The sequence below is a fragment of the Canis lupus genome, chromosome 22, assembly GCF_048164855.1.
Source record: "Canis lupus baileyi chromosome 22, mCanLup2.hap1, whole genome shotgun sequence".
Lineage (NCBI taxonomy): Eukaryota > Metazoa > Chordata > Mammalia > Carnivora > Canidae > Canis > Canis lupus.
Window position 1 is genome coordinate 22,277,981 of NC_132859.1, and position 27,836 is coordinate 22,305,816.

A 27,836-nucleotide genomic window follows, 5' to 3' on the forward strand; every position below is an offset into this window, starting at 1 on the left:
AATACATATCTAGTTTTGAAGGTTTACTACAAAAAATGTAGACTATCTCAGTAATAATTTTTTGTATTGATGATATGTTGAAATAATATTTGGATATATTTGATTAAATAAAGGTCATTAAAATAAATTTTACCTTTTCATTAATGTGTCTATAATTTAAAATGATATATAGGGCTTACATTTATTTCAATTGGACAGTACTAATCTAAGTCTTTATGAAAATAATAATGAAAATCAAAATATAACAAATGCAATAAAGGTAAATGTATTGTTAGAAGTGCTACTTAAATGTGGACCATCAACAGCATCAGTATCAACTAGAAACCTGTTAGAAACATTGACTGTTAGGTATTCTAGACTACTGAATCAGAAACTCAGGGAACAGACTATATATTTGGTGTGTGTGTGTGTGTGTTTCAATCACTTCCAGGTGATTCCAATCTTATAAAATTTGATAGGTACTTCTGATAGGAGTGCAGAAGGATTGGTAACTGGTTCTGTTGGAAGAGAAGACCATGCCATCTATTTGAGTTACAGAGAAGTGGTAGGACAGGGGAGGCCATGTAGGAAACGGTCCAGGCATTTAGTTTCAAATACAAATAGGTAGCCTACAGCAGTGCTCCCACTCTACTTGGCAACTACAGTTGCAGCTTTTTCTGGAAACAGTGCCCTCTGGTTTGACTGGGTCTGTTGTCTTCTATACCTTTTTAATCCAAAGTAAGCCAAGAACAAAGGGAATCTAACATTTCTGCCCTCAGTGAAATTATTTTGCATTTGTAAAGCACAACCTCAAAAGTATGTTTGTTATTCCTAGTGTTGTGCTCACACCAGGTGGATGTGGAGCCTACTCGGCAGCCTAAGTTCAGAATCAGAGTGCAAGAGAACAGTTGCAATAGCTGTTCAGCCCATAGCAAGTGGGTCAGCTTCTAAATAGAACTGCTTCTTGAGAACATCATAAGCCAGGGGAGGATTAGGAGTAGTTATAGAGATCTTTTTCCATTAGGAAACAGTTCTATACTAACTCCATGATTCTGCACTTTGGATTTATGGTCTTTATTTTCTCTTGGGCTCTTAGCAAATGAATGCCTTTCAATGATGAAGTCTAAATTCTGCCCTTGGTCTTTCAGTGGGGCTATATGGAGGGACACAAGTCCAGAGAAGTCCATACATTGTGATGTGGGTATGACCCATTGTGAATTAAAGGTCTTAGTAAGCTCATGCTTACTTTTTCTGGGGGAGAGGAGAGCTGGGGATAAAGAGACATCATCACTGTCACCTTTACTGTAGAGGAGACTTAATGTGCATAACAGACTCATCTTTATATGGAAATCTGTCTTTGCTCTTTGCTCCCCAGGTTTCATTTTATTTATACCTTGTGTGTTCAGCCCTCTCTGCTCACAATGATGTTATCACCTTCCCTCACTGGGAATTATACTGTAGAAGTTTGGGGCCAGCACAAAGTTTCCATTAAATAATTTCTTGGAAGTGGCATTGTGTCTATGGCTCTCACCCACCAAAGGAAGGGCAAGCATCAGACCATCAGTAGTGATAGCTGCCTCACGTTTACTGATAATTATGCTAATAATAATGTGAAGTGATAGCAGTAACAGTAGTGGTGGCAGTATTAATGGGCAAAAAGATATCATTTATTTGGTCCTACATGTTTCAGGAACTGTGTTATGTACTTCACTACTATGCCAGATTATATTTTTCTTTTCTTTCTTTCTTTTTTTTTTTTAGATTATATTTTTCAAACAAGAATACCCAAAATATCTCATCCTACAGGTTCTTACAATGTGATGTTGGCATTCATTGAGATATGAAGTCTATGTTCCTTCCCCTTGTATCTGGGCAAACCTGTGACTATGATAGAAGTGACACTACGAGTTCCAAGTTTTACTATGAGTTCATAAAGGATGACATGCAATAAGATGCTGCTGCCATTCTGGATGGATCACACAGAGATGGACACGTCCAAGGAGCCCTACTGTAGGAATTTTTAAGTCCCTAGCTGTAGGAATCTCCCCAGTATCAACTGCCAGACAGGTGAGTAAACTAATTGTCAGGTGATTTCAGCCCAGTTGATGCCAAGTGAAGTAGAGACTAGCTGTCCTCATTACGTCCTGTCCAGAATGCAGGTTTATGAACAAAATAAATGGTGTCATTGATTTAAGCTGCAAAGATTTAGGGAAGTTTGTTATACAGCAACAGAAAATGGAATGTGTATGTTATCTCATTGAACCCATATAATAACTTTTCAAACTAGGTATTATTATTGCCATAGCTATCTTATAGATGAGGAAACATGCAAAGTTATTTGCCTGAGACCTCACAGTTGGTATGTGGTAGTGCTGAGCTGCAAGCCCAGGTCTACCTTGCTGTGTGTGAAGATTCTGAGTCAGATCCTACCCAGCCTTGGCTCCACATCTCATTCATGAACATCTGTAGGCAAAGATGACCACTGTGTTTTTTACTATGCCGTAAGAAAGAAGACTTACCTTTAAAAGTCTGCAGATAAGGCTGATTCCTACACTCAGTATGAAAAGACACTTGGCCTTGAAGTGGGAATGGGAAAAAAGAATACTGGCTGCCTTGAAGTTAGATTAGGGCCACAATGTCTTAGTTCACACTTGGTGGACTTTTAGATGTTGGCCTGTATGTATATATGTATGTATGTAAGCATGTGTTCATTTGTTTATGTATTATACATAAACATACAGTGTTATGTATTTGTATAATGATTCAGAATTATATTTCCACCAGGAAAGGTGTTCTAAGAGTCAAATGGTTTCTTTATTATCTTTTATTTTGGAATTCATTTGGTTTGTAAGCTGGAGACAACCCATCTGGGATAATCTTTTAGGGCTGAGCAGTCAGCTGTGTTGCTTACATTTTCACCAGCTGTTACACCCAAAATGATAATGGAGCTATCCTTTGAACTGCAAGGTCCCAGAAATAGGGGGAATACCATCAGGGATAGCATAAAGCATGGTATGATCCAGTGCACAAAAGTGGGAGAAAGGGTAACCAGGCTCATTCATAGTAAACAGGGACCTTCAACCAGGTGGAACAGCTCTGCTTCTGTAGAGCTGGTTTGTAAACCAGAATCCACAGGCAGCAAAGAACCAATGCAGGTAGGGTCTACTCATTTCTCTCCATTTCTCTGGGGTTACCATGCTATAGGGAAGAGAATTATCCTGTGTGCAAGGTAGCCCTTCTCATTCTTTCATACTCCTTCCTTTTTCATGGCTCCCTTTTGATTGATTCAGGGAAATATTTCTTTTCCTTTAAAATTAACTTTGACGTATGATTTATATGCAATTAAATTCATATATCCATATAATCTGTATAAGTGTAGAGACTGATGAGTTTTGACAAATGTACATACTTGTGTAGCCACCACCATAATCAGGATATAGAATATTTCCATCTCCCAGGAAAGTTCTCTTGTGTTCCTCTGCAATCAGATCTCTTCCCCTATACCTTCTCTAGGCAATCAATGATACAACTTCCATCATGATAGGTTTGTTTCTTCTGTTTTAGATTTTCACATAAGTGGATTTAGATAGAATTTTTTATGTTTTGCTTTCACTCAATGTAACATCTGTGAAATTTATCCATTTGCTGCATCAGTGGTATGTTCCTTTTTTAAGGCTGAGTAGTATTCCATTTACAAGGCTATGCCCCAATTTGCATTCATACATCTAATGATAAATATCTGGGTTGTTTCCAGCTTAGGACTATTATGAATAAAGGCACTATAAATGTTTGTTTACAAGTCTTTGAATGGACATATGTACATTTCTCTTGGCTAAATACCTAGGAGTAGAACTGCTGGGACATATGGTAATCATATATTTAACTTTGTTAAAAATTGTCAAACTATTTTCTGAAGTGGTTTATCATTTTATTTTATTTTTTTTAAATATTTTATTTATTTATTCATGAGAAACACAGAGAGAGAGAGAGAGAGAGAAAGAGAGGCAGAGACACAGGCAGAAGGAGAGGCAGGCTCCATGCAGGTAGCCTGACATGGGACTCGATCCTGGGACTCCAGGATCACGCCCTGGGCTGAAGGCAGGCGATAAACTGCTGAACCACCAGGCTGCCCTCATTTTATGTTTTTGTTCCAAGATTTAGTTATGTTGATCGACAGATTAATTTTTTAGATAAGAGTATATTGGTATGATTGAAAAGTCAAATTGCAGAAAATACAGCAAAAAGTCTCCCTCCCAGCTTCAACTCACCTGAAAGTAAGCGTGTTACCAGTTAATTATGGACCTTTCAAGAGATAATTGAAACATTCAAGCGAACACTTAACTATATTTTCCCTTCTCATTCTTTATACAGAATGTGTACTGGACACACCTTGCTTTTCTTATTTAAAAACTTTGACTAATGAATCACTGACCTCTACTTCTGAAACTAATTATGCAGTATATGTTAATTAATTGAATTTAAATAAAAAAATAAAGTAACAGTAAAACAAAAATAATCTATCTTAGATACTGTTAAAGAGATATTTTCCAAAGTGTGTTCTGAGGAACACTATCCCCATAAAAAGCTCTATAAGAAAAATGTTCCCGAGTACCCGCGCCTGGAATCCGGCCGCAGCCTCGCCGCGCCTGCCACCCGCCAGAGCCTCTGGATCATGGACCCCCGCAAAGTGAGCGAGCTTCGGGCCTTCGTGAAAATGTGTAAGCAGGATCCAAGTGTTCTGCACACTGAGGAAATGCGTTTCCTGCGGGAGTGGGTGGAGAGCAGGGGGGGGGGTAAAATACCACCTGCTACTCATAAAACTAAATCAGAAGACAATATCAAGGAAGAAAAAACAGATAGTAAGAAGGCGGAGGAAAACACAAAGACAGACGAACCATCAAGTGAGGAAAGTGATCTAGAAATTGACAATGAAGGTGTAATTGAACCAGATACTGATGCCCCTCAAGAAATGGGAGATGAAAATGTAGAGATAACCGAGGAAATGATGGATCAGGCAAATGATAAAAAAGTGGCTGCCATTGATGCCCTAAATGATGGTGAACTACAGAAAGCCACTGACTTGTTCACAGATGCCATCAAACTAAATCCTCGCTTAGCCATTTTGTATGCCAAGAGAGCCAGTGTCTTCATCAAATTACAGAAGCCAAATGCTGCCATTCGAGACTGTGACAGAGCTATCGAAATAAATCCTGATTCAGCGCAGCCTTACAAGTGGCGAGGGAAAGCACACAGACTTCTGGGTCATTGGGAAGAAGCAGCACATGATCTTGCCCTTGCTTGTGAACTGGATTATGATGAAGATGCTAGTGCAATGCTGAAAGAAGTTCAACCCAGGGCCCAGAAAATTGCTGAACATCGGAGGAAGTATGAACAAAAACATGAAGAGTGAGAGATCAAAGAAAGAATAGAAAGGGTTAAGAAGGCTCGGGAAGAACATGAAAGAGCCCAGAGGGAGGAAGAAGCCAGACGACAATCAGGAGCTCAGTATGGCTCTTTCCCAGGTGGCTTTCCAGGGGGAATGCCTAGTAATTTTCCTGGAGGAATGCCTGGAATGGCAGGGGGGATGCCTGGAATGGGAGGAATGCCTGGGCTCAATGAAATTCTTAGTGACCCAGAGGTTCTTGCAGCCATGCAGGATCCAGAAGTTATGGTGGCCTTCCAGGATGTAGCCCAGAACCCAGCAAATATGTCAAAATATCAGAGCAACCCAAAGGTTATGAATCTCATCAGTAAATTGTCAGCCAAATTTGGAGGTCAAGCATAATGCCCTTCTGACAAAGCCCTTGCTGAAAGAAAAGCAACTTCGATCACCTAATGGATGTCGCAATAATACAAACCAGTGTACCTCTGACCTTCTCAAGAAGAAAGCTGGGGTGCTGTGAAGAGAATCCCTACCCCTCTGCCCCACATGCAACTGAAACATTCTACAGTGGTTTGCCATTAGGGTATTCATTCAGATAATGTTTTCCTACTAGGAATTACAAACTTTAAACACTTTTTAAACCTTAAAAATATTTAAAAACATTAAAAAAAAATGTTCCCCAAAAAACTTGGGAAAATGCTGCATTCTTCAGCTACTTTTCAGAAATTCACAATGCACATTAGCATATTAAAGGATTCAAGAAGTCCTGTGATTGAAACGTAAAATTATTTGACCTGAGAATCTTTTTCTTTCCAGCAATACCTGTTTAACATTTTGCAGAACTAGACTTCTGCAGGATATTCTTGGGGAAGCACATGTTTAGACAGAGGAGCAAATATTTTAGGCTTTGTGGATATAGTCTTTCTTCAAAGTACTCAATTCTGTCATTGTATTGTGAAAGCAGACATAGGCAAGATGTAGAGGAATGGGTATGGCTATGATTCAATAAACCTTTACTTACAAAAGAGGCAGCAAGCTACAGTTTGCAACTCTTGATCTTGAATATTAGTAGGATTTGAAATGAAGAAGGATTGGCAATTTTAAGTTTTAAAGTGTTTTTTCAAGTCCTGCTGTTTGTGCAGCTTTCTTCCTACAGGCTCCATTCCCTTCCCCACCCCAATTAATCCACCATCTCAAGGTCTGGAAGGACAGAAAGGGAAGAAAAGAGGGGACAAAAGCAAAGGAAAAAGATAGGGATGGAGAGAGAAGGAAAAGGTGAGAAGGAGTTGTGAAGAAGGTGTCTTGGAGCAGAGGCTAAAGACAAGAAACACTACTAAGGGCTAAATGAATAGCTGCCCATAGAGAAAGGTCCTCCTACTTGCTTCTCCTTTCCTTTTTTTTGCCTCTCCTACCTCTGTTCTCCCTTCTAAGACCAAGTGTCCACATGGAACACTGGAAAAGGGCATCCATGCTTCACATTCTCATGGTCCTTTTGATTAGATAAATGTCCAGTGACTGAACTGAGACTTTTGGATTCTGGGCTTTAGCATCTCCATCTGTAAGACCATGAAATCTTTGTGTTCATGTCAAAACCATCTGAGGGTACATCAGCTTGCGGCCAGACATGTAATTCTGGCAGTGAATTTTGTAAGTTTTCCCATGCTAACAACTGGGCAATAGATGTAATAGTTATCTAAGGAGATTTTAGCTCTTCTATTTTAAGTATCAGATTTCATCAACTATAAGAAGTAAAATACTGTTTTATGTATGGGTAAAAAAAATACAAAATATGACATAATGCTTTCTTGAAATCACAATTTTTAAAAAAAGATTGTATTTATTTATTTGAGAGAGAGCACAAGCAGGGAAAGTGCAGAGCGCCATGAGGGGCTTGATTCAGGACCCCAAGATCAAGACTGGAGTCAAAGTCAGATGCTTAACTGACTGAGCTAGCCAGGTGCCCCATAATTACAATTTTTATTTTATACTTATTCAGGGAGCTGCTTTAGACAATTGTATCATATATCCCCTCACCCATATCATTAATTGCCAATTCTTTTGGAAGCATCTCAGCAACAAACCACAACCTAATTTTAACTGCTTTGTGAATATTTTCTTTCCTTTGATCTCATCTAGAACTTGATTGTTGGCTTTGGACTATGGAATGGACATCATTCTTAAAATGATGGACATTTGTTCCATGAATATCAAATTTCTGCCCTGCTACCCTACTTTGATGTCCTCTGCATACAGAATAATTTTTTGTTTCAATGCTGAGTCACAGTGAATCTTTGTGGAGACTTTTTACAAAGCAGTTAAATATGCACTGGCCTCAAATGGAAAGATGAGGTGAACAGCTACAATCAACATTCACCATGTACAGACAATGATAACTGTCATGAGTGCTGCCTTCCTGACAGCAATGTAATAGGCATCCTGGTCTCAGAGATGTTAAATGAACAGAAGCCTAGATGAAGATAAACATAAACTAATGATGAGATGAAGATGCATGCTTAAACAAACTCCTAATTTCAAACTTTAGGAGGTAGAGAAAAAAACCAAGTGTCTTGAAGCAGGAGGTTATAACATTTTTTTCCTCACAACCATTTCCAGTTGCTGCATAGTGATATTCAGATACTTTCAGCTGAATACCCTCCTGCACACTGGAAGTCACCTGGATTGAAACATGTCTAACTATGGAATTCCTGCAGGTGCTAACTTGGTATGACCCACAAAACTGTATTTTCGCACTTGTCCGCCCTACTGTGAGCTCAAAAAAGATCTATGGTTTACATAATGAATTATGTATAAGAGTGTGAAGTGCTGATCATTTTAAAGTACGAAAATCAGAACTGAACTATAGCTAGTTTTTTTTAAACATGTGCTTTAGCACATATGCCAAAGGAATGTGTAAAGGAAAAAGCTAAATTAGAAATTTATATCCTTGTAAAAAATGGCTTCATGACATTTAAAGTAAGATCTGACAGGCTACTGCTATAGTTAAGGAGGCTGCCTGGCTCCTTAAACCCCCTCTCTGAACTGGGCTTGCCAGGTTCTGTTTGGTGGGGTAGGAAGTGCAGGGATCTAGTGAAGTGTGGGTGTATGTTGGTGTATCAGGGAAATCACCAAACTATACTGCGAGCTAACTCTCTTGGTCATGAATCTGTGTTTCTCTTGCCTGAGGTTCAGACCTAGGTCTGTTTAATCCCAAACTGTTCTTGCCATCCTCTGCCATTTCACAAATGTGCTGCTAGAACTGATGTCAAAACCCCAATATTTCTGTTCTATACAATTCATTGTAGTAAACAAACTTCCTGGCAAAGCTTCCCTGGAGATGGGGATGGTTGCCATGCGATATTCTAGATGCCAATTCATCCTTCTGTGCCCATGCTAGCATGGCAGAAGTCTGTCAGATGCTTGATCAGATTTCTTGGGCGGCTCCACATGAGAGTAAACTTCCAGATGTGTCCCTGGCTCAGAGCGTCACTGGCATACACCTGATGTGGTGTATGCTATACTCCCACCACAGACATGGAAATCCGAAATGATATAACCTGTTAATGGTGTGTGCCTTTCATGCTTTCAAAAAGGCTTCAAGGTGGTTTACAACAGAACGGGCACATACGTAAGTCTTGTAATATAAAAACTGAGATCAAGAATTTACAGAGCAATGAAAAGACTAAAATGAGCTGAAACAGAGGGTGGAAACAAATGCAACAGGGAGAAGCAAGAGCCACCTGTGAAATTCTGTGCTGCTCACCCTGCCTCCTGTGGTCTCATTGCTAAGCAACCTTAAAGGACACAAGCAACTCAATGCTTCTCCAGAATGTCAAGGAACAGAATCTAGCAACAATCAAGAGCTTGCCTGTGCTTGTGAAGGAAGGTTTAGGAAATGGGCTGTATGATTAAATTGGATAGTAGGCAAGACCTGATACTGTTCTTCTGAAAGGGATAGGCTGAGTATAGCAACTGGAGAAGACAGTGAGGTCCTTCGCTGGTTCCAAAGCTGCCTCCATGAGTGTAAGAAGTAATTATTTCCTCTTACTGTACCACCTTCATTCCAATTCAAATCTCACACCAAGTACTTGCCAGTCTAGAAGCATGGAGGTAATAGAACCAGGACAGACCCCATATGCCTACACTCCAAGTTAGATAAAGGTCCTAATTTATTGAATCACAGTTGAGAAGAACAGACAGGGCAGAAACAGATACAGCAGTCCTTGTCATGGGACTCTGGGCTTCTCATTCCTCAGTGGATAGGATCTTTATAGTATCTGAAGTTAAACCAGATTCTTGTATTGTCACTGCTCTTGCAGGCTCGGATCTTACATCTTCATTTTTGAAGAACTAAGTCTAATAATGTATATGCTTCAGTTTAAGGAGCCCTTACAAAGAACAGGGTCTCCTAACTCTTAAGTTCAAATCAGCATCAGATTGCTCTCCTCATCTTGAACTTTATGATGTCTGGGGTGTGTGGGTGAAGGTAGCATTATCAATATCCTGTAGCCCTTATAGTTTTCTAGTACTCTGGAAAGAGGTTTCCCTCAACCCCAGCATGTCATTCTGCTGCTCAAATATCTAGTTGGCTTCCTTCAATTTAAGGAGAAATTTCAAGATCAAGATCACATAGGTAGTAAAAAACAAACAAATAAACATCACATAGGTAGTAAGTGGTAGGTCTGAAACCTGAACTAAAGCTTTCTAACTTTGTTCAGAGCTATAACTCACCGTCACACATGAGGATGCGTGGCAAGCACCTAAAGTTTCTAAACCAACTGAAGCCTCTATGTTCTGTTATCATTTCTGCTATGTTAATATGAAAATAAAGGTGTAAACAGAACTCTCAGAGTAGTCACAGGGTCATCCGATGATGCAATCTCAAAGTTTAGGAATGGAGGTCACATTAGCTTTTAAGAAGACACTAATTTTATATTCTAGGGTATTTTAGTGTGCATCTAATATATAGTTCCCAAACTTGTCTTGTCACTGGAACCAACAGGATTTTGGAAACTCTTCTGATGAATCTAATGAGAAGCCAAGACTGAGAATCACTGATCTAATAATAGCTGTACATTAAGTGGCTCTCATAGCCTATCTCATTGAATGAAGCTTGAGAGGAACTGGAGGTAGTATAAAGAATGAAGTGTTTGGAATTAGGTCTTAATCCATATCCAGGTAGCTCAGGAGAGTGCTTCTAGCTGTGTGATTTGGGGCCACTTGGTCATTTTAAATTTTACTTCCTTCATCAATAAAGTAGAGACTTAGGATGATTTGGTGAGATGATATATGAAAGTGCTTCTTGCAGTGTCTGGTTGGGTCATTCTGGCTGCTATTATCATAATTATTATTAACCCTGCGGATGTCTTCTTCCTTCCTAGAGCATCATAGTCTCTCACCAAAGTCTCTAACAAAGTAGCAAGTGAGAACACGGGACACTGAGAGTATATCTGGAAAAAAGTCCACCATGATAGATGTTCAGTAGCTCCCTGACTTTCTAAAACAGGCTCACACAAGTAGGGTGAGGCCACCCAGAGATGTGTAATTATACGGAGAGGTAGGAGAATATTCCCTGGAGATTATGCTTTTTTATAAACATGTTTTGTTTGAAATACACAGGGCCTTTTGGGTGACTGAAAACTAGCCCCTTCCTACCAGACGCACATGTAAATTAATCTTGCTCATAGGAGCAAGAGCTCAGGTCAAAACCAAGGCTGACATGTTTTATTTCTCAGGGCTTTGAAAAAAGCAGCACTGAAAGGAAAAGCCAGTCCTACAGATGGCCAGTCTTGCAGGCAGGGGAGGTCACACTTGGACCACAGATGCTGTGGCTTTTCCTACTGCTTTCTCTTCTCACCTACACTCCCGACCTCAATAAAACCAATTGTCAAAATAGCTATTTTACAACAGCTTTTGTGAAAAAGTATCATAAAAGTCCTTCTCAATCCTATTTTAAAAATGTTTATCACTATTTTCTTCTATTTGTTTTATAATTTCATCATTTACATTTAAGTGTGTAGTGGATACTGTGTGCCACTCAGTTTCTGTCTTTAAGACTAAGGCTCTCATCCACCAATTGCTGGGAGTATTGGCTGCTGATGGCTCATAGCTGAATTCCTCTTCTGGAATTTCTCTCAGCTAAAGGGAATGTTCTTACCCAAGATTACAACCCACTAAGGTGAACCCTAAATCCAACATCTGGTTGATATCAGAGTACAAAAGCCCCTGTCTCAATTTGGGATAACTATGAAGGGCCCTTCCAGATCCACAACTCCCCCTGGTGTGGGCTGAGCTCTGTGTTGACCATATGGCAGCCTGACTTCCCCTCTGCTCCAGTAGACTAATTGATTTAGCACTGAACCTCCTACACAGCAAATCTCCTTAAGTAGACTGTTTCCTAGGGAACCTTGGATGAACAGCTGAATCCATATGAAATTTACTTTTCATATAACGTGTGTGGTAAATCTCTAAGTTACTGTTTCCAAATACTTATCTCAGTAACATTTATTTAATTATCCTCTTCCCAGTTTTTGGAAAGCTTCCCTTATTATATATTTTAAATTATTAAATAAATTAGGGACTTTCTGGGCTATATAGTCTACTTCTCTCATTTGTCCACTTTTTGTACCTGTAATACAATACTTAAACTAGTATTATTTTATGACATGTTTTGATTTTTGGCAGAGAAAGCCCCTCCTCATTACTCTTATTTTTAAAAAATGTCTTTACTACTTTTGCCTATTCATATTCCCAAATAAACTAGACTAGTTTCTATGGGTTAATAAAAAATTCCATTATTAGAATTTTAATTTGAATTTCATTAAGGCTACAAACTAAACTTTGAAATCTTTGAAATGCTAAATCTTTTCTTTAGATAGAATCTGATGTCTCTGTGTCCAAACATTCAAATCTTTTATGCCTCTTAGTGAAGTTTTACAGCTTACTTTATGCCTTGGTCATTGGTAAAGTTTAGCTTTTCTTGTATTACAAGAGAATAGTTTTCAAATATTTTTTTTTTTAATTTTTATTTATTTATGATAGTCACAGAGAGAGAGAGAGAGGTGCAGAGACACAGGCAGAGGGAGAAGCAGGCTCCATGCACCGGGAGCCCAACGTGGGATTCGATCCCGGGTCTCCAGGATCGCGCCCTGGGCCAAAGGCAGGCGCCAAACCGTGGCGCCACCCAGGGATCCCCAAGAGAATAGTTTTCTTACATTTTCTAGATGTTCACTGCTGGAATATAGGAGAACTATTAGTTTTTAATTAACTTTAGTGAGGTATAATTTACATACAGATCGAGAACAAGGCAAGGATGTTCCTTCTCACCACTCCTTTCAACATCATACTGGAAGTCCTAACTAATAAGACAATTAAAGGTAATAAAAGGGACTAGTAAGGAAATAAAAGGTACAGACTGGGAAAGAAGAAATAAAGTTGCTTGCAGATGACAGATTTGTCAACGCAGAGTATGCCATGGAACAAATAAAACCCCAAAAGACAACAACATAAAATCCTGGGTCTAATTAAGCAAGCTTAATATATAAAAGTTAATTGCTTTCCTATATATCAGCAATGAATAATTGAAATTTGAAACACCACACCATTTATATTAGGGCTCCTCACCCCAAGAAATACTTAATAAATATCTAATAAAATATGTACAAGATCTATATGTAATGAAAACTATAGAACTCTGATGAAAGAACTCCAAGATCTAAATAAATGGAGAGAGATTACATATTCACAGATAGGAAGACTCAATATTGTTAAGATGTCAGTTCTTTCCAACTTGATCAATAAATAGGTTCAACACACAATCCTGGTCAAAATTCCAGAGCAAGTTATTTTGTAGATATTGACAAACTAACTCTAAAATTTTCCTGAAGAGGCAAAAGACTGAAGAATAATGAAGAACAAAGTCAAAGGACTAACTCAACTTAAAGACTTATTATAAAGCTACAATAATCAAGGCAATGTGGTATTGGCAAAAGAATAGGCAAAGTGGGGCAGCCCCAGTGGCGCAGCGGTTTAGCGCCGCCTGCAGCCTGGGGCGTGATCCTGGAGGCCATGTAAATGGAGTGCGCTTCTCCCTCTGCCTGTGTTTCTGCCTGTCTTTCACTCTGTGTCTCTATGAATTAAAAAAAAAAAAGAATAGGCAAAGTGATCAATGGAATAGATAGAATCCAGAAATCAACCCACACAAACGCAGTCACCTGATCTTTGACAAAAGAACAAAAACAATTCAGTGGAGAAAGGACTGTTTTTCCTCAACAAATGGTGCAGGAACAACTGGATATCTATAGGCAAAAAAAAAAAAAAAAAAAAAAAAGAATCTAGAACTGATCTTACATCTTTCAGAAAAACAAACTCCAATTGGATCATAGGTCAAAATATAAAACACAAAACTCTAAAACTAAAACATTTTAGGAGAAAATAGGTGATCTTGGCTTTTGTGATGAGTTTTTAGTTATAACACAAAAAGCAGGATCCATAAGCAAAAAAAAAAAAAAAAAAAAAAGATAAGTTGCACTTCATTAAAGTTAAAAACTACTATTCTGAGAAAGACACTGGTAAGAGAATAGAAAGCTACAGATTAGAAGAAAATATTTATATACATCTAATAAAGAACTTATATCTAAAATATACAAATAACTCTTAAAACTTCAATAATAATAGTAAGAAATCCAATTTAAAAATGGGCAAAAGATTTGAACAGACACTTCAGCAATGAAGATGTACACGTGGCAAATGAGGATACATAAAGATGTTCAACATCAAATGTCATTAGGGAACTGCAAATTAAAACAATGAGATACTGCCACACACATATTAGAATGGGTAAAGTTTAAAAAACTTATGATATCAAATGCTGATGAGGATGAGAGAACAGGGACTCTCATTCATTGCTGGAGGAATGCAAAATGGTACAGCCAATTGGAAAACAGGTAGTTTCTTATAAAGCTAAACAGTTTTATCTTGTGATCTCACAACTGTTCTCTAGGTTATTTACCCAAATGAGTTGAAAATTATATCCACATAATAATCTCCACATCAATGCTTATACTAGCTTTATTCACAACTGCCAAAGTCTGGAAGCAACCAAGATGTCTTTCAATAAGTAAATGAATACAGAAACTATGGCACATCCATACAATCAAGTATTATATTCAGTGATAGAAAGAAATGAATTATCAAGCCACAAAAAGGCAATATGCCTTTAAGTGAAAGAGGCCAGCCTGAAAATGCTATATATTGTATGATTCAAATTTATAGACAGTAAAATTTACATATATTAAATGTGCAGTATATACTCATTAATTAGTGCTCTAATCAAGATACAGAACAACTCCATATCCCCCTGAAACTTTCTTTATACTCCTTTTCAGGTAACACTTTCCCTCAGAGCAACCACTATTCTGACTTCTATCACCACAGATTAGTTTTGTCTATTTTTGAGTATCACATAAATAGAATCATTAGCTATTAATTTTTTTATGTTGACTTTGTAATTGTATACTAACATCTGCTACTCATTCTAATGGTCTAGGATTTTTCAGGAAAATAATGATATTCCGATAAATAATAATTTTGTATTACTCTTCCTTAAGTTTGTTACTCTTACTTTTATTTCACATCTTATTGTATTGATCTGAATGTTTAGAATAAGGTTATCTAACAATGATGGTGGTGGGCATTCTTGTTTTGATACTGGATTTAATGGGAATGACTATTCGCACTAACAGTTATTATGATGTTAAGGTTGTCTCCTTCTATGTCAATTAATTAAGAGTTTTAAAAAAAAGGAATGACTATTAAATATTATCAAACATTTTTTCTATAAACTACTGAGATGGTCATTCAACAATTCTTGTTAGATCCCATGGTCTATTGGTCTATATTAATAGATGCTAATAAGCAATCCATCTTGGCATTCTTTGAATAACTGAAAACTTTGCTTCAGATTGTTATATCTGTATTTATGATTAAGACTGTTCTGTAACTTTGGGGTATGTGTGTGTACTTTAGGCACCAAGTTAGGTTTTTGGTAACTGGGTTACATGAGCTATGTAACACAAAGTAAGAAGCTTTAAATGTTTTCTGAAAAAAAAAATGTTTTCTGTAATTTGGGCCAGTTTATATAGCATGTGAAATATTTGTTTATTAAACATTTTGTTTTAGTCTATTTGTAAAACTACTCCTTTTTGGATAAAATTCTTTGACAACTTAAGAATTTAAAAAATTGACAGCTTAAACATATCTCAATGCTTATAGTTATATCTGGTTTTCTATATAATTTTATTTAGGTTTTTCTATAAATTGTGCACTTTGTTGAAATTTTCACACTAAGCACAGTATAAAATGTAGCTTTGTTTAAAAATTTACTCACACTCTTCTTATATTGAATTTTGTTTTACCTTTTTTTATTTTTAAAAATATTTTATTTATTTATTCATGATCTCTCTCTCTCTCTCTCTCTCTCTCTCTCTCTCTCTCTCTCTCGGAGCAGGCTCCATGCAGGGAGCCTGATGTGGGCCTCGATCCAGGACTCCAGGATCACGCCCTGGGCTGAAGGCAGGCACTAAACTGCTGAGTCACCCAGGGATCCCTTGTTTTACCTTTTTAAATAGATTTATCAAACTTACACTTTTTTTCAATCAACTCCTATATATACTCATAAACTTGACTATCTTTCTAATTTGTATACTTTATTTTTAAAAATTTTAAAAAATATTTTATTTATTTATTCAGGAGAGAGAGAGAGAGAGAGAGAGAGAGAGAGAGGCAGAGACACAGGCAGAGGGAGGAGCAGGCTCCATGCAGGGAGCCTGATGTGGGACTTGATCCCGGGTCTCCAGGATCATGCCCCAGACTGAAGGTGGCACTAAACCACTGAGCCACTGGGGCTGCCCTAATTTGTTTATACTTTATAAAAATCTTCCTCTTCATACTTTAAGTATATTTTGTTGTTCTTTTGATTTTTTTGAGCTGAGTTCATAGCAATTTATCTTTATTCTTTCTTATTAAATGACGAAAGCTTCCAAGGCTATGGATTTGTCTGAAATGAGCTTTAAGGATTTTCATTTTGCTTGTGTATTCAGAATTTATTATCAATCCACACATCGTCAACCTTTACGTATGACTGTTTCTATAAAATATTTTAATTACCTTTCAGCCATAAGGTTTGACATGTAGTTTTTGTACTGCTGTTATTTCTATGTAATCTGCATTTGAACTTTTCACTTTCTTTAATATCTATTTAGGATGGTTGTTTTAATAGACATGAGATCTTGGTTTACATTTTTATTTTTTAAATAAAAATATTTTTCTAACTCTTATTATACTAAGAAGAAAATTTACTTTTTTTAATTTAGTGAGGCTTTTTTATTGATTCACTATAAAGTAACTTTTAATAAATGATCCATGGATATTTGATTATATCATCTGTAAGGTACAAAGTTTGATATCTAGTTATCTCATTAGCTTTACTAATAAGCATATTTACATTCTATTTATTTTTGACTTCATGATTTACTGATGACTAAGTATAGTGTGCTAATTTTTCCATGACAATTATGTTTCTTTCCAGCTTTTGCTTCTAATAGTTTTTGGTCTCTCCATCTTTGTGTTATAATACATTATACATTCATTGGGGGGGGGGGGAGTCACAACTTTTACAAAATAGTCCTCCTAGGTGAATAGAGAACATAGCTAATAGAGCTATATTTTGTTTTAGGTGAAAATCTTTATCACCTAATAGGTACTTTATTTACATTTATTGACATAAATGTTAGGTCTTATTTCTCTCATCCTGCTTGGTGATTTCTAGCTTACTGTTTGTTGTTCTGAGATTTCCTTACTTGCTTTTAAAGTATATACACTGCTATTGCCTGCCATAATTATGTTTCTCTAAATATCTTTTTAATATCTTCAAAAAATTAATTAATTATTAATTAAGACACACAGAGAGAGGCAGAGACATAGGCAGAGAGAGAAGCAGTTTCCCTCAGGGAGACAGATGTGGGATAGATCCTAGGACCCTGGGATCATGACCTGAGCCAGAGCCACTTAGGTGCCCCATATTTCTCTATCTATACTAAACATGAAACTTTTATATTATTTTTAAAAACTTTTATTTATTTAAAGGAGGCTCCATGCCTAATGTGGGGCTTGAACTCATGATCCTGAGATCAAGAGCTGCATGCTCTAGCCAGCCGGGCACCTGTAAACATGAAACTTTTAATCTCTCTCACCTTTCCATCAATCCCACTTAAAGCAGGAAATTTATCAAGCCAAGTGGTCCTCACACATTTCTGTTTATAAAACAATTGTACTTATTTAAACAATCTGTTCCAAAGAACTACCAGCCAAATATGTCAATTGTTCTTCAGTATTCTACCAATTAAATTATCTAGCACTGGTGCCAAGGACACTGTGTTTTAGTTATGCTTAAAATGTCATTTAGAAATAAAACTGCTTGAGTATAGATCAGAAATTCACATATAATTAGTCAAAAGAGATCTTGGTCATAGTTTCCACATTCTACTTCCCTCTGTTATAGATTGAAGTAAGTCAGATTGCCTCACCATACATAGATAGCTTCAGATCAGCTCCAAGGAATGGGAAAGAGAGACCAAGAATTCCCTTTCTTTGAGGACCATAACTCATAAACTCCATTTCACCATCTGCTCCCACTGGACAGATTCGGTTAATGTCCTCCTGGCTAATCATGTTCGTGACTTTGCTCTGGATATTTTCCTCCCTCCATAATGATCTTTTCCATCAACCCATTTTTTAAAAAGCTCAGCTCAAGTATCAGTGATTTCCTGACAAATTGCTTCTCTGAGTGGCCAAAGAAGTGAGTTTGTTGTCCGGCTTATAGGATCTCATTTGTTGTCTTGTAACTATATGTGTGTTAAGTGTCTCCTCAATTTGATTAAGGATCCTTTAGAGCAGAAATACTCTTCTTATACTTCGATCATGGAATGACAAGATTTTATGATTGGAAGAATTTCAAAACTCATCTGTAGATTGAGGACTAGGATGACCAAATTACAGTGCCAGATCTTATTCTGACTCAATGACTTTCAGAAACTTAATTCATTTCTTTGGACCTGCAAGATGGAGATGAGCTCCAAAGCCACTTCAAAAGTTAATATTGTATGACTCAGTGATAAGACTAATACTCATTTTATAGAGAAGGAACTGACTTACAGCCCAGAGAGAGAGAAAGTGACTTGCTCAAGTTCACAGAGTCAATTAATGGCCAAAGTATGACTAGAAGTTCAATCTCCTGATCCCAGCCTACCAGTAGCTATCTCAGAATGCTCTTTGACTCTCACAAAACACAAGCATGGAAACTTGTTAGGACAGATGTCCTGTGAAAATACATGGATTGACTTACTAAGTAACCAAACTCTCCAGAAAAATGCAGTTGACTCCAAACTTTGAATATTCATAAACACTTATTATTTATTACAAAATTGTATAATTACTTCTTTATTTCAGCTCCTGGAAGGCACTAATTCCTTTTATACCATGCCAAAGTTTAAACTCTCTTTTTAATCTATTAATAAAATCTTATTCTTGACTTTGGAACTGTCTTCTAAGCTCCATTGTTCTTTTTCTTTTTTTCCCATTGTTCTTTACATGCTTCTGATTCTTCATTTGTTCATCTTTTCCACCAGAAAGATAAGTTATAGCAGAGGCATGTTAATTTCTTTGGATCTCTGTTTCCTTATCTGTAACTAAAATGCATGTAACTGAATGTTCTCTAAAGATCCGTCTGACTCTAAGATTATGTGATTTTTTTTTTTTTAATGAAAAAGCAAGAGCAAAGTAAGGAAAAGTGAAAGGAGGAAGAGTGTTTTAACCTAATTTCCCAAAATTAGGCTGAGACATGGCTTAAATGTAGGTAGTTTATTGTGCACAGTGATTTCAGAGAAATAGGTACAGGGGACTGGAAAGAGTTAAAAAGTTAAGGAGAGAAAGAACATCAAAGGGAATGTTATGGAGCTGATTGCCACTGTGGGCAATTGGGACATAACCTTGCTAGAGATCCTTGGAAGAGCTATGTAGACTGTACCTTCATCCTTCCAGAGGACACAAGAGACAGAAGCTATCCATCGCCTATGCCCCTCATTAGTCAAAGGGTACCTGCCTCTTGGGATGTTAACCTGCTCACATGTCAGGAGTGTGTAAGAAATGGAAGGGCCAAATGGCCCTCACAGTCATCCCACATGACTGTGCCAGAGAAGTCAGGGGCAGAATGAGGAGGACATGGCATTAGCTGAGGCAGATGTTTTCTGGTTACTTCTCCATGTGGCTGATTCATATAGCAATACCAAAAGAGGTGAAGGTGCTGGGCCCAGGGGAGTTGGATTGGGGACTGAGGTCCTCAGATCCAACTCAGTGCCTGAGTGACCCAGTCAAAAAGAGCATTAAATCAAGAGTTTGGAGTGGCATGAGAGATAATGGTGTTTCCCAGAAGGCTTAAAAATGAGGAGCAAAATATCATTCAGAGAAAGATAATATTAAATGTGGTAACATGTTACATCTCTGCTGAAAGCCCTCTAGAACTTCCAGCTTACCTAGACCAAAAGGTAAGTCTTAGCAATGACCATCAACTTTTCCTCAGATCACATTTCTTTTTCTCCACTCTGCTCTAGCCACATTGACTTCCATGTTGCTCCTCTAACATATCAAACAGGCTCTTGCCTCAGGGTCTTTGAACCTATTGTTAGTGTGTTAAAGGTTCCTCCTATACTTGATGTTGGTATTTGCTAGGATGTTATCTGAGAGGCCTTCTGTGACCATCCCAGATATGAAAGTGCATTCATATCACCTTTCATATTATTTACCTAATTTTTAAATATTAACACTTAATTTTTTATATACTACTTAACAGTACTACCTCAGTTCATATTATATGTCTGTTTTTAAAAATTAATTTATTTTTAGTATCCAGTAGAATGTAAGCACCACCTGATAACACTTTATTTCGTTCACTGGCATATCTCTAACATCTAGACTAGCTCTTGGAAATATGAGGCACTTGAAAAAAAAAAAAGAATGTATGACAAATTGAATGAAAGCATTCATGCCTTGCTGATGCTGAGTTTGTTAAAAAAAAAAGGGGGGGAGGTCTAGTATTTTTCAAAAGTCTCTTAAACAGAAGCACAAAGACCATTAGATTATGTTCTCTCTGGATGATGATGACAGTTGTTAGTACAAAAGGTCGTGATGTAGCAAGACTTGAGCTTTTTGGACCTGGAAAGACCAGTGTGCAGTGTTACCTATAGCTGTGTTACTCTAAGAAACTCTGGGGACTAGAGGGAGCCATTTTGAGAAACATTGAATCAACTATCATCTCCCTCTGGTGAGTCCCCTGATCCTGTGGCTTCAGGCAATATTTTGTCCAGTTGGCTAATTAAATCAAGTACATTCTCTTAGAGAATGTCGAGGTGTGTGTATGTGTCCACATGTGTGGACAAATTCTCTTCCAACCAATGTGTGATAAAAACTGCAAAGATGTGCCGTAGAATCTGAAGAGGGAAGTCCCCTAAATGTGACTATGGCATCAGGATGTGCACATATTTGAGAATGAATGGAGTAGCTAGAAGGAGAAGGCTAAATGGAGGTATTTTATGATAAAGATCTCAAGGATCAGAAAAGATGTCAAGTATTTAGGATTTTGACAACTTCTTATAGATAATAGCTTAGGTAGTGAGCCTAACAAAAAAGTCATTGAATCCAGACTCTTAGAAGAAGAATTAAAAGTAGGGAAAGGTTTATATTAAGCAGAGGCAATGGCCTGATTCTTGAGTGATGGTGGGCTTGTCAGTGAAACTCAAACAATGTTACTGATGCTGTATAAAAGGGGCACATATAGTACTACCTGAAACTCTATAGTGCCATTAGTTTTTAAGATGCTTTTAATCATTTGAAATTTAAATCTAGCATTTGTGAATATCAGGAGTATGGAATTGGGATGTGAAGATTCTAGAAAAATGGAACTAGCAAAGAAGCTTGTAACCCAAGCTTGGTTTACATGAATGAAGTAAGAGAGTTCATCTGTTTCCTAAAATTTTATGTAAAATTTTGTATGTAGTCATGTACATTTTTTTTCTGGGAGAGTATAGGGCTGGGTTGACAAATATTTCCTGTAAAGGTCCAAATAGTAAACATTTTGGACTTTGTGGGCCAGATGGTCTCTGCTGCAAACTATTCAACCCTGCCCATATAGTGTGAAAGTAGCCACTGATAATATAAAAAAGAATGGGCACGGCTGTCTTCCAAGAATCTATTCACAGGAGGAGGGCTGAATTTGGCCCACAAGCCATAGTTTACTGATCCATTGTATAGAGTAGTGCTATGCACAAGAACTCTTTGCAATAATGAAAGTGTTCTGTATCTGTGCTTTCTAATATGGTAGCCACCAGCCACATTGGCCTATTGAGCACTTGATATGTAGCTAGTATTACTGGAGAGTTTTTAATTAATTAAAATTAAAATTTAATAGGTACTTGTGACTATTGGATACCATAGTGGACAGTATAGGTCTAGAACTTTCATCACATAATTACAGGTATGGCAAAAATCTCCATAGGCTCCCAGAAAAGAGAACCTCACTCTGCAAGGAGAGGTGTTGCACCCAGGGGGATCGCCCCAGGACCTTGCCAATACAGCATATGCAGTCATTCAAAACTTGCCTCAGATAGGGTCTTGATGGATTAGTGTCAGGGACTCAGGACATGGTCTGATTCTATAGTAAATGCTCAGGGATCTGTAGTGGATAGATTCTCTGCTTTCTCTCTGTCTCTCTCAATACATCAGAACTGGAATCTAAGCTCAGGGCTATCTATAAGCATTTCCTAATAAGGCTGATTACCATAGCACGAGAAGGATCATATTCTAATATTATTTTGTTTACCTACCTCTGTAGAGTGTTCAAGTTGAGGTGGAGATCTCTGATCTCTTATGCTTCACTGTTGGTGTCTCCTGGCTATATATTCCAACTTTTCCAATTTTCCCTGTTTGGTGATCATATTCATCATCCTTCAGAGCTTGTGGGAATGGATGTATGGGTTCAGATTTGGTGCCTGGATTCCAAGAAGTTCTTTCTTGTCAATTTTTGTCACGGCTACAGTAGGAGTCATACAGAGACTTTTCCAGATATTCAGCATCTCCCTTCAATAGAATTACCCCCAGTAGGATCTCAAGCCTATGTTGAATCTACAGCTTCCTCAAATCTCCACAAGATGAGATGATTCCATGAAGAAACCATTTTCCAAACCTCTTTTACATACTGTCCCTCCTAATACAAGCAGTGGCCATTCCAGTGCCAAACTGGATACCTTAGTTCCCTCCTAGGATCCAGATTCATCCAGGAGATCATGATTCAAAGCACCCGTGCCCTCCCCACTCCCCCTTGCTCTTCATGCACCACCCCTCTCTGCTGCCAGAAATTGAATTCAGTTTCTGTATGTATTTCTGACACAAATTGACTTCTAGTTTGGTCTTGTGGATCTTGAGACTTCCCCCATCCTCTATCACTAGAATTCCTCTGACAAATATTAATTAGATTACTTCCTCTGATTCCTGAGATTTAATTAGGTTTATCCCCAGGGAAGTATGTGCATCATGGAACACAGGGGGTCATGCTTCTGGGGAAACCAGAAGAGACAGACATGATAATCCATATGGGTCCTGTGTCTATAAATGGCACTGATACAGTAGCTAAGGGCAGATTCCATATGTTTTATGCTCCCCAGAGGGTTCTTAAAGATGAAGAAAGGCAATATTTTGACTATTCAATACACTGCAGTTTGCATTGGGCATTCTGTTGTTGGTTTTAGGAAACAGAGTCATTTGTCTAGTTTCTCTGCCTCTATTACAATGTCTCATCAGAGGACTGTTTCATTAGTATGGTAAATTGCACCATAAAATAATCAGTAATGGAAGAGACTTATTATGTCTGGATCAAATCCATAGCCAGGAGTTTCTTTATTCCAACATTTTTACTCATCACCAATGAGACATTTGATAATAGTGAGCATCCCCAAATAAAGCAACCACTCACACTAAATGTCAATATATTTCTTTAGTGGCCTAAAACCTGACTTATTTTAGGTCTACTGAGTTTTCTTCCTTATCTAGGGGCTGAAAGACACGTGTATAACTATCTCTTTTACTTTTTTAATTACAAATGTAAGTCTACACAAAAGTAGATATACTAGTATTATGAACCTTACCTGTGCCAACAGTTATCAACTCCTGGACAGTCCAGTTTCACCTAAACCTCTATCCACTTCCCTCCATTCCCACACTACTTTGAGGTAAATTCCAGACATTATATAATTATACTGATTACTTAAGCATCCCTTTTATCCCCCTTATCTAATATGCTGTCTCCTTCCCATCTCTAATGTTTTATTTTGAAGTGAATCTCAAATAGCATATTTTTAAGGGATTCATTTCTTCTCCCAGCCCGATACAGTTTAAAAAATGATTTGTTCATTAATTTTAACAGAATTGAACACATTAAAAAACACAGGTGCAACTTGGTCAGCACAGAAATAATGACTTAGAATCCAGTAAGGCCAACAAGGCAAGCTCCATTCTCTAGAAAAGGCTGAATATAGTTGGAAGACAGTATTTTATTTTTTCAAAAGCACCAAAACAAAGCAAATATATTAGCAGCAGCGGCAACAAAAAAGAAAAACACAAGATACACCCTATCTGATCACTTCCCTGTAAAACCAAATGGCTTTATTGTGCAAGATTTTCTCCTATGTCATTCTAAAAAAGGACTTTTTCAAGAAAATTAACTATAATCTACATACCAAGCAAAACATACTACCTTTGTGTGTTTCTCTTGTGTGTGTGAGAATATGCGTGTATGAACGAGGGACATACACATGCAGAGACTTCAGATTTAGAAGGGCACTTCCTCCTCATCTCTCTGTCTCCTCCCTGGAATCTCCTGGCCAAAGGTGCTCTCCAAAGGGACAAAGTCTCTTCTATGGAGCACAGCCACTGTACCTCAGGCTTTCACCTGAAAGAAAAGTGGAGCTGAGGAAGAGAAAACTTCTATCTAAAGGCAATTTACTTATTTTTTTAAAAGTTGTCTTCCCGAAGGGAATCACGTGTACCCAGCCCATTTTGGGGTAGGTAAATAGCTGGAGGCATTTATGGCGTTTTTAATACCCCTTCACATTATCATGATAGTTTTTTCCAAAAGCAAAGCTGCTAGATGCAAAGGATGAAAAGACAGGAAACTCATTCCTTTGAGAACTTTCATTGCATGTTCCCCAGCATCAGTTCCTTGATATGGGTAACTTTAGTTTAACTTTTGTATGTGGAGAGGATGTAACCACACACAATCCTATAACCCTCCTCCCAGAAAATCCTGATAACAGCCTAGAAGCATGTTTAATTGGCAATTAAGCAGTCATTCATAGGATGGTTCTGAGATGGATGCTGCCCACCAGTACAGTTTTGGGTAAAGGCTGAATAGAGGGCTCTGGGCCTTTACTCTGTGTGCTTGTGAGCTGTGATAAAGATTATTTGACCCTTTTCTTTGCCTTAAAAGAAACCAATAAATAAAAATGAGGCTAAACAAGCAAAGGAATGGGTAAGTAAAATCTCTCCCAAAAGATGTTCCTGTGTGATTAGCAAAGCTGCTCAGAATTAAACCTGGAGGATGAAGGAGGAATTGAAAGTTGGGCTCCTGCCACTTCCAGGATTTTCCTCCTCCTCACCAGAGCTTTTCTGTGAAGTCTTGGATCTTGTCTGGCAGGAACAAGACCCAGCAAAACTCTGCCAGTCACAGCCAGGCTGTCACAGGCTCTAGGCATCAATAAACTCATGTTGCAATGTGTCACCTGCTTAGAGAACAATATTTATCTTTTTCAGCGAAGAGCCTCAATCTCATTTCCCAGATTCCTTCCCTGATTCTAGTGACAGAGACCTGGAAAATGTTCCAAGGCATTAGGCAATAGTGGGAATGTTGTTTTTTTAAAGCAGATGCTTTCTTCTCCCCTTGCACCTGCCATACACACAGTGTGGCCGAATTGAACAGAGGAATGTGGTTTTTAACAAAATGCTAGTATTGTCACATATGATCCAAGATTCACTCATTTAGTAACTTCTCAAACACTATTTACCACCTACCATATTCCTGAAACCATACAACATTATGTAAATGTTTAAAACAGTCCTGACATTCTTAGGCAGCTCATAGGGGTTGGGAGAAGTAATATATAGATAAATAAACACTACCCACAGTATGATAAGAGTTAAAACAGAAGTGTGGGTTTAACACAGTGAGACTGAAAGGGAGGAATGAATAATTATCTCTAACCATCTTCCTCTTTTTTTCTTCCTGTAACCCCACCCCCAATTATTTGGGGAATCTGTGGCAGAGAACTTCAGAGAGTGTTATCCAGAGTTCAGTTGTACATTATATTCACCCTACTATAAACTTGGACACTAAAAGTAAAAAACATACTGGTTTCCCTGTCTACTGCTCTCTGAGGCCTACTGACCCTGCAGCCATATGATAGTTTGACAAAAGGAGATGTAAGTGGATAGGATGAGGTTAAGGAAAAATACACCCTGCTATCTGCCTGCAAATGTCCAATAACATGTTCTCACCCTGCTTGGTTAGAAACAACTAAAGAGTTCCTCTGCTTCTTATAGGGTGATAGGGAAAACACCCTACTGAATCAGGCTGGGGATTCTAGACAGTAAAAAGCAGGTGAGTGAGAGCTCATGTGGTGGTGATAATTATAAAAAAAAGGAAAGACTGATCAAATTAAGGGGACTTCCACTGATGTCTACCAGACTTTTAATTATAGGTGACAGGCTTAAAGTTCTTTCCAACATCCCTTTATTTCCTTGTGCTCTGGAGGTCATAGCATAATTTTATACTTAGGCACAAATAATGAATTCTCTATTAGGTGCACACCACTGCCCAAAACAGTTTCTTCTGACCTCATGTTGTTAGGTTCCAAACTTCAGAATAACAAAGGGAAGAGTTCCCTGTTTGAAAAAGCACACATGTAACTTCACTTCTGAATGCAGATCCAAACCCTCTTGGGCTAGTAGCCCTCCTAGATACCAACGTGAGACACTGGCATGAGATCAGAGAAAGATTAATGAAACTAAACAGAAATCCCCTGAAAGATGAAAAAATTAATCTGAAAAGATGATAATGGAAAAGAAGAAACAAAAGGAGTTTTCAACAAACGGTACTAGGATAACTGGTTAAGCACTTGGAAAAAATTTGTCTATTTATGTATTTCAGTTTATACTCTTGTTATATGTGCTTCTCTCTTGCCTTTCTTCTTTCACTGAATCTTGCTGCTCTTCTTTTCAAAATTTTCTTGGGTCTTCTCTTGCCTTTGCTTGTTCTGACAGGCTTTAGAATGATTTTGACCTTCCCCCCAAAACATGTACAGAAATGATCCTTGTTTCTGTTCTTTTCTTTCAGAAAAGTGGAATCACTGAGCCTCTGCAGCCTTAAGCTTCTGGGATGAAGTAACAAGAGTGTGACAGGAACAGAGAAAGGATAAATGCCAACCATAATGATCTTGACACCATTCTGGAGAGCCAGCACCTCTTCAGACACTTCAAAGGAAGCAAGAGACCTTGGACCTTTCTGCTCATGGATATTTGCCAGAAGGGATGCAAATCACTATTAAAGAATCACCTGACATTAGTAAGAAGCTGGGCATGCAGACCTGTGACTTGAGGGTTGCCTGGGGGAAATGAATCCTAAATGCAGCCAGGCCTATGGTGGCCACCTCACTTAGCCCATTTGGATAACAGGCATTTTCATTCTTTTGTCTTCATAATAACCTTGGTACCATGATGCCTATGCTAAAGCCCTGAATCAACCAAGAAGGAATTTTAACATGGTCTAAAAATGTGATTTGCTTCCAAGAAGTCCTAGTGCTCTGACAGTATCAATTGGGAGTTACTTTTCCTCTTGACTCTTGGCACTACTTGAGTCATGGCATTAAAAAAAACAAATTCCTTTTGCTAGGTAACTCATTTTTCTTCTGAACAGGGACACTGATAGCACAATTGGCACCTTTGTGTAGAATAGAGAAAGGCTTCCTTCCTTTGGATGAATAGTCCCACAGTCAAGTGCATAGCCTGAAAAGTCCAACCAGGTGCCTTTGTCCAGTGAAAACCTGGTGACTTGTCTCTGAGGCAACCACATTCCAGAGAAACATCTAGCTAAACTCATTCATTCAGCAAACATCAAGACAGTACCTGAGGGCAGTGGGAAACTAGTACTTCCTGAACTCCAGCTATAAGCTGGCACTTGAATGTCTTCTTTCATCAAATCCTCTCAGTGGGCATTATTATTGACATTTCACAGTTAAGGAGGTTAAAACATTTGCCAAAGGCTCCACAGTTCGTTAGTAAGCAATACAGTCAGAATTTGAACCTGGGACTCTCTGATCCC

The 27,836-nt window shown here is 37.9% G+C and overlaps 2 protein-coding genes and 1 long non-coding RNA gene across 36 annotated transcripts in view; 2 read left to right on the forward strand and 1 right to left on the reverse strand.

Annotated features, from left to right (window-relative positions):
• TMEM108 (transmembrane protein 108) overlaps window positions 1-27,836 on the reverse strand; it is a 349,072-nt gene that overhangs the window by 34,675 nt on the left and 286,561 nt on the right. For 2 of the 34 annotated variants that reach the window (XM_072792745.1, XM_072792743.1), the window contains exon 1: window positions 22,294-22,487. The exons of the other annotated variants lie outside the window; for them this stretch is intronic. The gene's annotated coding sequence lies outside the window, so the exon portion shown is untranslated. Of the gene's footprint in view, window positions 1-22,293; window positions 22,488-27,836 lie in introns of those variants that run through there. 34 annotated transcript variants of the gene reach the window in all.
• LOC140614013 (uncharacterized) lies at window positions 1,745-27,406 on the forward strand. Its single transcript, XR_012014915.1, has 2 exons — window positions 1,745-2,046; window positions 26,853-27,406. It is a non-coding gene; the product is annotated as an uncharacterized lncRNA (long non-coding RNA).
• Window positions 4,637-6,035, forward strand: LOC140614010 (hsc70-interacting protein-like). The gene has a single exon (XM_072792711.1). It carries the CDS (start codon window positions 4,652-4,654, stop codon window positions 5,387-5,389), a length of 738 nt encoding a protein of 245 aa, XP_072648812.1. The 5' UTR covers window positions 4,637-4,651; the 3' UTR covers window positions 5,390-6,035.